General features: G+C 41.6%; 1 protein-coding gene across 9 annotated transcripts in view; it reads left to right on the top strand.

Annotated features, from left to right (window-relative positions):
* CNTNAP2 (contactin associated protein 2) overlaps nucleotides 1-8,771 on the top strand; it is a 2,604,396-nt gene extending 2,595,625 nt beyond the window's left edge. For all 9 annotated transcript variants that reach the window (XM_068236339.1, XM_068236338.1, XM_068236337.1 and 6 more), the window contains 2 exons: nucleotides 2,337-2,411; nucleotides 7,741-8,771. In XM_068236339.1, coding sequence (XP_068092440.1) covers nucleotides 2,337-2,411; nucleotides 7,741-7,940 — 275 coding nt within the window. In that variant the 3' untranslated portion in view covers nucleotides 7,941-8,771. The remainder of the gene's footprint in view (nucleotides 1-2,336; nucleotides 2,412-7,740) is intronic.
* The last annotated feature ends 3,295 nt before the right edge of the window (nucleotides 8,772-12,066 follow it).

The following is a 12,066-nucleotide window of genomic DNA, read 5'->3' as shown; positions in this document are numbered from 1 at the left end:
TGTGTGTGTGTGTGTGTGTGTGGGTATGTACAGTGTGTGTGTACAGTGTGTGTGTATGTATGTGTATGTATGTGTTTAGTGTGTGTGTGTGTATATGTACTGTGTGTGTGTGTGTGTGTGTGTGTGTGTGTGTGTGTGTGTGTGTGTGTGTGTGTGTGTGTGTGTGTGTGTGTGTGTGTGTGTGTGTGTGTGCAGTGTGGTGTGTGTGTGTATGTGCAGTGTGTTGTGTGTGTGTGTGTGTGTGTGTGTACAGTGTGCGTGTGTGTGTATGGCCTTAATTTAAAAAAATTGTCTCTGGAGTTCTCACATTATTATTATATTATATGCTATGTATACTGGGCGGCTGCCCAATACTGGGGGACCTACCTAATACTCAAGGCACCTATGGCTACCTATACTGGATTGAGGGGGTCTACCCAATATTGAAGGTACAGCTGGGTAGCTATGGGGAGGGGGTTACCTGTCACTGGGGGGGCAAATTTGTCTACCTAAACTCTAAACTGGGGATACTACATAATACTGGAGGTATCTGACTACCTACCGTATACTGGGAGATAACCTACTTTATACTGGGTGCACATTTGCTTTCTGTGCTGGGATAAAATCAATCCGTGGAAGTGTGTGTGTGTGGGGGGGGGGGGGGGGAGGGCAATTTGGAATCCCTGCCTCTGTTGCTGTAGAGCCTTGTCCTGGCCCTGGCTGGCACCACCCATCCGCATACTGTAGAAGCCACTGAGCATTCGCTGGCTTCCAATTCTGCATCAGGTGACACTGCTGTCCAACTGGATGGTAGTTGGTCACCAGGGTATGCTTCACTGTCTGGGGCGCAAAGACGTTCTTAGGGCACTGCATGACTGAATGGCTGCTGCTGGGAGTCCTCCCAGCATGATTGGGGGGAATCAATACCTAGATTCAATCTAATGTTTTTCAACATCATTTTATGTATGTTCCGGCCCCCCAGCAGTCTGAAGTATGTTGTCCCGGCTCTTGACCGAGAAAGTTTAAGGGACCCCTGGGATAAAGCATCAGTACATTACCAGATATTGTAGCATCACCCAAGGAAGATTGGGAGACTTCATCGATCACCTTGGTGAAAACACCTGGAAACAGTGCCATAAGCACTTCTGCTTAGCCTCTTGAAAAGTCTCAAAAGCTAGGTTTCTTCCCACAGACTTTGTAGTCACTCAGAGACATTATACAAGTGCATTAGACAGAAGTTAATAAAACTTCCACACATCGTGTGATACTAGCATGCATCGGTATTTAGACCAATTATTGCGCACATAAACCAAAACATAGAGCAAAAATAGTATGGTGCACCAGAGTCTGCAAACACCTGGCTGAAACCAGAATATTCAGCAAGGAGCATATGTTTTCATGAACTTCAGTAGCCCCTCCGTCATCTGCCACAGTACATTGTGATAAACGGTAATAACCCTATGCCATACTGAATCATATTTGAGAGTGAACCTTATTCCATAAAATTAATACATTCACACATCCACACATATCACATATGTATCACAAAGCCCCACCCACAGAGCCTGCTGTTACCTCCCTCACCTACACAAACACTGGTGCACATGACAGGTGGGGGGCCCCAGGCTCGGCCACAACCTGGGACACCCAACCCCACATGCAACACCAAAAGGGAAGTGCAGGTGGGCCCCAATGCCCACCAGCAATTTGGTATATTGTGTAGTTACAGGTGTGTGTAACATGGTAACACCATATACAGTATATATTTCTTCCTCCATACATCTTGTGCCTGCTGCTCAGGGCTATACTAACTCCAGCTAGCAGAAAACACAGCGCACCTATAATTAAGCCCTCGTGAAATTTGGGTGCAAGGTAAAGCTGATAAACGGGTCACCCTGCTCCTCCAAAAGTCTCTTGCGACTTTAATTACTATTCCCCCTCCAGGTCGTCATGGATAGTGGGGAAAGATGTATATTGCTATTGCTGGCAGCAAATTACGCCGTCTTTATAGTAATTTGTTCACTGTCTTTTGACGGTGCCCAAATTACTGCCGAACGCCGATTTACACCGTAATTCCCATTATAGCCTATGACAGTGCCGGCTGCACTGAAATCGCCGGCGCTGTTTTTACCTGATTCGGAACAGACATGCCTGATTAAATTATGACTGTTACTGTGGATTTATATATGTTCAATGAATGCTTTATTATGCAGTTTGAACTACTAACTGACCTTTGTGAAAGAAAACTTTTAATTTTCTAGTAGAATTTGTACATATAATAATTAAAATGCGAGAAACTGTTTTGTATATAAATATAGACTAATTAAAACCATATCTTCATTTACAATTCCTAACAGACACTGCCAACTTTCCAAACAATGAAGGGCAAGCCATAAAAGATGGAGTGAACAGGAACTCTGCAATTATTGGAGGTAGTATTTACTAATGTTCCTGTATTTAAATATTGATGTTATTGTTTTGTATAAATTGTGAATTTCTGTATACAGAAAAAAAGGAAAAAATGTGGTAATGGGAGAGTTACACTAGCTGCCTCTGTCTATGGTGTCACAGGTTTGCAGCTTTTCTAAATTATCTGTTAGGAAGACAAAAATGAGGGGCGGGGAAGACAAGGAGCCCTCCCTGTGTGTAAATGTGACAATTGCTGGCTTCACACAAGTATCGATCCGCTCACCTTGCTGGCTGATATAATTTCTGTCATAAGACATTTTCAGCCACCAACAAGTTGAGTGGATCAATACTTGTGAAGCCCACAATTGTCAAATTTACACACAGGGAGGGCACCTTGTCTTCCCCAGATCTTCTTTTTGAATTTCTGTTTATAAATTGCCAGGTGTATGTATGTCACTATGAAGTATAGCTATTAACTTACAATAATACCAGTACCTGCCAGAGATTTGTAGATGACTAATCTGTCAGTCATGTCATTTATGAAAAGGACTAACCTGTTAGCTTCTGCTTTCTGAGATAAAAGTCCTGCCCCTTTACTCCCACATTATTTATTGTTGTTGTTGTTATTATTATTATTATTGATTTATATAGTGCCAGCATCATGTGACGCTTCTTAGTTCTACAGAATGTTTCTCTCAGTATGCTGCTGTCAGGATTACTTTAATGCCATAACAAGCAGCAGTGATGATTAACTTCCTTATTATGGCGCCCAGAATTCTTAACCCTGGGGAAAAATAGAAAGCATGGAATAGCATCAGTATGAACCCTAATGGTTGTTTGGGTAGGAAATGATTGGTTTTAGCTACTCCCCTTATGTACACAAAATAGGTTTTATATGTTGCCATGTCTGGCAATGTAGGAGGTATTTAACCATTTTCTCTTTGAACAAGCACTAAGGGTAATTCAGGCCCAGTGCACACCAAAACCGCTAGCAGATCGTCAAAACGCTAGCGGTTTTGGGAGCAGAGAGCAGATATTTGGCCGGGTGCACACCAAGCGGATTTTGTATGCGATCCACCAGCCGCATCAGCCAGTGAAAACGCTTGGCTATTGTATTTCAATGTGTGGTGCACACCGGCGGTTTGAGGTTTTTTAGCAAACCGCAAACGCGCAGCAGGAGGCGCGTTTGCGACTTGGCAAAAACCTCAAACCGCCGGTGTGCACCATCCCATTGCAATACATTAGCCAAGCATTTTTCCAGGCGGATGCGGCCGGCGGCTCGCTCCAAAAACCGCTCGGTGTGCACTGGGCCTCACTCAGTAGTAGCGGTACAGACAGTTTTGACTGCCTTGGGGAAAAAAAGGTTCTATTCATTTCCTATGCAATACAAAACAAAACTATTTTCCCTAGAGCGTGGCTTTAACCACCTGGGGACTGCTTTTGGTAGTTTATAGCCTGACACGGGTTAGATTTAACTACATTGGCTGTCATCGCTATCACTTGCATGAACCTGAGTTCCATGCAGGAGACAGTTTTATTAGCTTCTGACCCTTTGATGTGTCACAAGTAGAAATGGGTGTGAAATAAGGTTATTAGAATATCAGTAGTTTTACCGATATTTTATTATTCACTATAGTGTTGTAACCTAACCCTATTCTCACAAAAAAAACCTCCTTCTTGATGCCTTATGCTAACCGATCCCTCCAGGTGGTGTCCAGCACTAAAACTCCCATGGTGGGTGGCTGACCTTAACCCCCCTTCTTTCACCTTCACACAGCTAATTGCTGGTGAGCACCTAACCCTTAAGACACCCCCCCTCCCATTCCTAACCCTTAAGACCTTGCCTGAGGCACGGTCATAAGCGCCCATTTAAAAAATCGGCTATGACCGTAAATGTGGGTAAAATATTTGGAGCCATAGCCATTTTTGCTGCAAACTGCAGCTATAAACAGAGGGTTGCCAAATTTACAGTCATAGCCAATATTTTTATAGGAGCCTATGGCAGTGCCTAGATGTAATGGCACGTATCACACCCAAATTTACATAATCCCCTTGTGATCACTTTGAACCAATTACAGTAATTACAGAGTGTTCTGGTCAGTGTCAGACTGGGAGGTGGGAAAGCTGAGGAAATCCACTGCTGGCCAGGCAGCAGAAACCCTGTGGATTTCCTCAGTTTTTCCACTTCTCAGTCCAACACTGGTTCTGGTCCTTAAAGAGTAACTGTCAGGCTGCAAAAGCTAATTTAAACCTCTATTCTCTAATCTCTCTTACTTTTGATGTGTGCTGAACAGCAAGGCTGTTAGACCCAAGCTCTTAAGAGGCCGAGAGGCCGCATACCATACTGCAAAGCATTCTGGGGCCCTCCCCTCGGCTGCTAGTGAGAAGTTACAGGCTCATGTTACAACGCAGTCCAGCTCACAGCACTGAAAAATCTCCGGGCAGAGTATACTGCATGAGTCCGCTATTGTTCCTAGCCACATGGCTAATTAATATTCACTGCACAGTAGTGTTGTCTTTTTTGTGAGTGGAATAATCAGGAAGCAGGGAGGACATGACGACACATTTGGCTTTATAGGAGACAGACAAACATGGAACCTGCCATGAGCTGTTAGGAGCATCATTCTCTGCAAATACTATATAAAAATTCTGTGAAATCCAAACGTGGACAGTGAAATGCATATGTAATGTAAGTACAGCCAATCTTTAGCTAGTGATATATGTGTTTTTTTTCTCTGAGACCTTATACCTAACCGCTCCTCTTTAAAGGACTCACAAGGCCATAAAAGAAATGTAGTTTTACTTACCTGGGGCATCTTCCAGCTCCTAGAAGTCATTTGGGTCCCTGGGTGCATCCTATCTGGTGTCCTCCTGGCAGCCTATAAGGATCGCCAACCCCAATGAGTCAGCGCCTTCTGCGAATGTATGGGTGCCCATGTCATCAGGGAGGGTACTGCGCTGATGCAGTACGCCGCTTCTGGGGTGACATGGGCACTCTCTCACAGGGGCACACACCTGCGCATGTGCAGAAGTCACTGACCCATTGAGGCTGGCAATCCTTACAGGCTGCCAGCGGGACCCCAGTGAGGACCAGAGCTGTGCTGAGGCACCCGAATAACTTCTAGGGGCTGGAAGAAGCACCAGGTAAGTAAAACACTGTTTCTTTTTCGGTCTTGTGAGTCCTTTGTGAGGGCAGAGTTGTGTGGTAATAGGAAATGTAAAGTAATTCAACATAAAAATCACCTTGTACTTTCCAGTGCCCCAGGCCTGCTGTCACCTAGCATCCCCCCCCCCCCCCCCGACACCACCACCAAAAAACATTCTGTCCAACACTCTGACTAGCAATCATTGGTTTGAATGGGCTTATTTCAGTTATGTTGCTCTGCCTCCCATTCAGCCAAGAATCAGTGGATGCTCTGTCCGCTCAATAATTCTTGCAATTTGCGCTCCTGCCCGTATGTGCACGGCAGCAGATAGTGTTCTGGCCATGCATACTTGAGAAATGACGCTGATGTATGTACTTGTCAAGAATTCATAACACTATACTGGCCTTGGTTGCTGTGCACATCTGGGCAGGAGCAGAAAATTACAGGGAGCCCAAGTCGCAAGTGGCCAGAGCATGCGCTGCTTCTTTGTCCTCTGTGCGACTGGCTGCAGTCAGAGCCACAAACAGCTCAATGGAGAGAAGCCCACCCAAACAGAGAACAGGTATGTAGCAAACATCCTATCAAGACCAACTTTGGATGGTTGGTTGTAATTAGAGCGGACCTAAATTTAGAACTTCCTCTCTGCTCTAAAAGATACACAACAACACAATAACCTTCATAGAAAAGCATTTCTTTGTTACAGCTGATACAAATCCTGCAATAAATCAGCAGTGTCTACTTCCTGCTTTCATGGAAGCAGACATATTGTTAACATCCTGTGCTTTCAAATCAGCTTATATGTTGTGGCAGTCAGGTGATACAGGGGAGAGATCAAATTACAACTTCAGATTAGACACAGATGAGGGGGAATTAGACATGCTCTCTAAAAACATACAAGGTGGATTTTTCTATGTTTTCCTTCTGTCCTGTGCAAGAGTTCAGCTCCACTTTAAAGCATCTGAATGACATTTATTTATATTTGCTGAAAAATCTATGCATCTCTTTTGAATGTTGAATGTACATATGGTGGTGTGCTCTAACATATTGACAGTATACAAGAACAAAGTCTGAAGTAGGTTTATTAGCAGAAAGATTACTTTTTTCTTTTAAGCAAATAAATAAATCATCCTGATTCAAAACTCTGCTTTCGCTGATGGCTAAGATGGTACAATTCTCCACTGCCACAGGAAAGCAGGATGCCAAACCATACACACTACTAGCATAAAGGTTGTAATAGCTCAGGTGACAATGACAGTTTAGCAATGAAAGAAAAGCAAACATCATTTTATTCCTGCAGTTCTCATATATGGTAGGAACTGAAGGACAGAAAATGAGTGAGGAAAGAGTTAACTGAGACCACTGCTGGCTACGAAGAAAAAAAAACCTAAAGCTATAAATTTAGGTAGAGATAAGACAGTGTAATTTACAGCTGCTGGGGTCAGTCTCACAGCTGTAATGGAGAAGGTGAAGAAACTAGCAGAGCTCACTGATGTTTGTGAATGCCTGCATTAAAACTCAGTGGAACTTATTTCTATCTGCTTTGTAATGTAAATATGTAAATCCCTGATATTTCTCACATAAGATCAGGAAGTGAGAGAGAGATTCAGGGATTGAAGAACTCTGGAATTCAGCTATTAGTGCAGAGCAGGGCGCTGGATGGCTGCGCTGTGGGACCAGAAGGGATGATTTACTTTGGCATATGACCTCTATGTATCTCTCTCCAAGTCCTTCCGCCCTCCTGATTTTATCTGATGTTATCTCCCAAGGCCATGGCCTTTGTGGCCTTCCCAGAAATCCGGCCCTGTCTGTAATAACTAATTGAAAAAGCATCTGTATTTCTGTAATACGGTAAACAAATTTGTTAGAAGTAGGGATTTTCACAAGATACTGTTGCTTGACTGGTTGGTGTTTTATACATTTAAAAATTTTTTAATACAGGCATCATTTACAAATTTAATTCCTAGTCCAGTGACACTTCATGGAATTATTTAACTTTCCTGGCCGGGAGAAACTGTAATATTTGCTTCAGATGAACTAACTTTTTACTTGTTACTCTCAATATAATCATATTTGGTCTGTATGCTGAAAAATAATGTACTTATCTCCATGACAAGTTCCTATCTTTGTTTTGGACGTGATATAGCAAATGCATTTACATGTAATGATTTCAGCTTTTGAACTGTGCATTGTGTTTATTGTCTTGCAGGTATCATCGCAGTGGTGATATTCACTATACTTTGCACCCTGGTGTTCCTGATCCGCTACATGTTCCGTCACAAGGGTACATATCACACCAACGAAGCAAAGGGAGCCGAATCTGCAGACAACGCAGATGCTGCCATTATCAACAATGACCCCAACTTTACCGAGACCATTGATGAGAGCAAAAAGGAATGGTTAATCTAACAGTGCTCCACTTGAAAGCAAGAGAGTGGGTTCTGGTGTGTTGGGAGGGACTACGTCTTGCCAGAATCGGCTTCAGACTTCTCCTCGCAAGATCAGCACAGCCAGAAGGCCTTACATAAAGGGCCAAACAATCCAACAACAAAAATTACAAAATCATAAACTTTGATAAAAAAGCATTTGAAATTAATTTTTGTTTAGGTTTACAGTTGGGTTTTGCTCCTTCTCTATTTCCCTGTCCAAACAAAAATAGGTTTTAAAGTTTCAGCCTTAGTTTGGAATTGTCAGTAATATCTGTATTTTTGTGTGTGTTTAGAGGAAATCTAAATACAAAAAAAAAGAAAGGGCCAGTTTTATAATGTTTTATAAGCCCTTGAAATATTAAGTTAAATATGCTAACATATATTGTATACACTAGTGCTTATATATAAACTAAATGGTTTATATATAATCCCACACACAAAACATGTAGCTGTCCTACAGTTTATCTACTTCCTTTGTCCTTTCTATATCAGAATTTGTTTCATTGCATGCATAGGCACTGCAGTATCTCAGAATGGTTCAGGGCGGAGCATTACCATGCCATTAAAGAATGTATTTGCCATTTAATTTTTAAGTTCTTGCTATATTCTAATACATTTAGGGATAGATGACCTGTACCACTGGTGTACTGACCATGTTTGGAGCTAGAGGTCAGACACAAGCTGCCTAACCCTACAATTTGAGGACTACAAACTAAAGTAATCTTGGTGTAACAAAATCAAAACGTTTGAATGGTATACATTGCAAAAGAAAAAAATATAACAAAATATATTGCACCTTTTTCTGATACAATGGCGTGTGCATTTTCTTTTTCCTCTTTATTCATAGAAAACAAATTACATTTAGTGAGGTACTTCTAGGGTACCTGTTTGTGTATTCCAAAAGTTCTATTTGATATCATCGATTATGAAGAGAACCATTTTCCAGTTTAAAGTGGAGCTCCAAGTTTGTAGATTAAAAACATTATGTTACATATCACCTCTATTATAATTCTAGTTAAACTGTTAAAAACTTAAATTTGCCAGAACAAAAATGATATGAAACTCCCGAGTTGGTGTTAAGGTGACGTCATCTCACTTTTCTCAGCTCTGCAATCATGTATGGGGTAGTCTGACACCTACTGATGAAAAAATTGCTGACAAGCAGATAAAGCTCTGTTTTCTGAATACTGTTTTAATAATCCAGTTGATATCTACATTTGATAGGGATATTAGCTTTGGTCTGGAGTTCTGCTTTAAAGAGAATCTGTACTCTAAAATTCTTACAATAAAAAGCATACCATTCTATTCATTATGTTCTCCTGGGCCCCTCTGTGCTGTTTCTGCCTCTCCCTGCTGCAATCCTGGCTTGTAATTGCCATTTTTATCCAGTGTTTACAAACAAAAGATATAGCTCAGTGCGTGAGTCATACAGAGCTTGGAGGGGGCCTGGAGAGGGTGTGTATGGCTTCTAGCCAATTGCAAGCAGCACAGCACATTCCAGTCTGACTGCCTTGGCCCGACAGAGCCGACAGAGGAGAGAAGATTAAATCATATAACAGAGATAATACAGCCACTGTGCAAGTAGGAAAGGCTGCAGTTAGACAGAGCACATTAGAACAGGTATAGGAACTTATAGGATAGAAGAAATAAGGATGAAAATTTTCTTACAGAGTCTCTTTAAAAGAAGCATGCTAGCTAAAAGATAGCTAGAATCAGAATCAGAATGGGTTGTCCCCGATATTGGGTTCGGCACTTACAGTACATAGCTCAGATAAATAGAAATATAGGAACATATATGATACAACAAAGCACAATGAACAGCAGTGTCAGCAGGACAATAAGATATATTACAAAAACAGTGTTTCCCTCGACAGTCTAATGGTTCGGGATTGCAGCCTTATGGGGGAAAAAGTGAGGGGGGTGAGTGCTGGATGTGGGAGGGCATGGATGGAGTTCAAGAGGTTGACAGCAGATGGAGAAAAATGAGTTCCTGTGACTTTACGTTCTGGCGGAGATGGCCTGAAATCTGCTGCCTGATGGTAATTAACAGAAGAAGTGATGGCCAGGGTGTGAGGGGTTGTTGCAATCCTCAGTGCTGTGGAGCGCAGTCTGGAGTTATGAGGACAAGTGGGGAGAGGCGTCTCTCTGTGATCCTCTTCACTGATCTGATGACCCTCTGTAGTCTGCATCTGTCTCTGGTGGAGGAACTGCATACCAGCCCAATATGGAGGACAAATTCAATGGTGGCAGTGTAGAAGCTTGTCAGTAGCTCCTGGGCCATTCCAAACTATACTTAGCCATACTAAAGAAAAAGTCTCAACAGAAGCAAACCCTAGAATGTGAAAAAATGGGCATACTCAGGAAGAGGGGGAGGGGGTGTGGCCACTTATCTAGTAAATCTAGTGTGCCAGATTTTGTATGGGGGCATTATTGGTGATGTGTGAATCTCGCTAACTTGTAGGTGTTACCAAGTTTCTAAGGTGTTACTAGTTTGCTTTTGTTTTTTTTATTTCATCAACCCCCTCACATGTACGGCCTCATGTGTAGCCTCTTACATACTAGCTTTCATGTATGCAGCCTCTTTTATGTACCCCTCTTCACATACAGCCCATTACATGTCCCCCACTTATATGCAGCCCCTCATTACTGGTACCTCAGGAGATTTGCCCCTCATAATATGTGTTCATTAAACTTTCATCCCCTGACATGATATGTGTCCAACAAAATATGCAACCCATTGTATATTCCCCATGAAATATGAAGCCCATTACATATGCTGCCATAAAATTTACATTCCAGATCATGTGCCTCATGAAATTCTCACCCCATGCCATGTGCCATGTACCACTACTTGTAAGCAAAAGAAAATGGACTGCACACACAAAAAAAATGTATTCAAAATGGCAAATATCTGCACAAGGTTTTTATGCTGTGTTTAAAGGGGAACTGAAGAAAGAGGTATATGGAGACTGTCATGTTTATTTCCTTTTAGACAATACCAGTTGCCTGGCAGCCCTGCTGATCCTCTGCCTCTAATACTATTAGCCATAGCCCCTGAACAAGCATGCAGCAGATCAGGTGTTTCAGTGGTTCAGACTTATAAGTCTGATCTGACAAGACTAGCTGCATGCTTGTTTCTGGTTTTAATAAGATACTACTGCAGAGAAATAGACCAGCAGGGCTGCCAGGCAACTGGTATTGATTAAAAGGAAATAAACATGACAGCCTCCATATGCCTCTCTCTTCAGTTCCCCTTTAATGTTTTAGACCAGAGATTACAAATTTCATACCACTTTAATAAAAACAGACATCTACAATGCTGTAAACAATGGAATACCAAATATTAACCACTTTACCCCCAGCGGTGTGGATTTCTCAGTCCCTTTTTCCACCCTGTTAACACCAGGGACGGAGAAATCCGCACCTGACGCCGCTCCCGCCGCTGTCTACGAGAAGCAGCGCGATCATTGTGAAAAAAAAGTTTCCCAGCCTCATAACACTTCCTGCAAGCGTCCTTCCGGACGCTTGTAGGACGCATATACAAAAAGTTACTGTGGCCATCTTGTGGCCAAATAGTAAAACTACACCCTAAAGCATTTTTAATATACAAATACATTAGTTATATACTAAAAATTAACTCATTACCTCCCACACTCTCCAATTTATTTATTTTTGTAATTAAGAAATAAAATAAAATTTACAATTAAAAAAATACATAAATAGTTACCTTAGGGACTGAAATTTTTAAATATTTATGTCAAGAGGGTATAACACTGTTACTTTATAAACTACGGGCTTGTAATTAGGGATGGACGCAAAACTGAAAAAAATGCACCTTTATTTCCAAATAAAATATTGGTGCCAAACATTGTGATAGGGACATAATTTAAACGGTTTCATACCAGGGACAAATGTGCAAATAAATTTCATGGGTTTTAATTTAAGTAGCATGCATTATTTAAAAACTATAAAAGCCGAAAACTGAATAATAATAAATTTTTTCACCACATTTTTTCCTATTTTCCCATTAAAACACATTTAGAATAAAATAATTCTTGGCATAATGTCCCTCCTAAAGAAAGCCTAATTGGTGGCGAAAAAAACAA

The sequence above is a fragment of the Hyperolius riggenbachi genome, chromosome 5, assembly GCF_040937935.1.
Source record: "Hyperolius riggenbachi isolate aHypRig1 chromosome 5, aHypRig1.pri, whole genome shotgun sequence".
NCBI lineage: Eukaryota > Metazoa > Chordata > Amphibia > Anura > Hyperoliidae > Hyperolius > Hyperolius riggenbachi.
The sequence above is the reverse complement of the archived record's forward strand: the minus strand, read 5'-3'. Positions and strand labels throughout refer to the sequence as shown.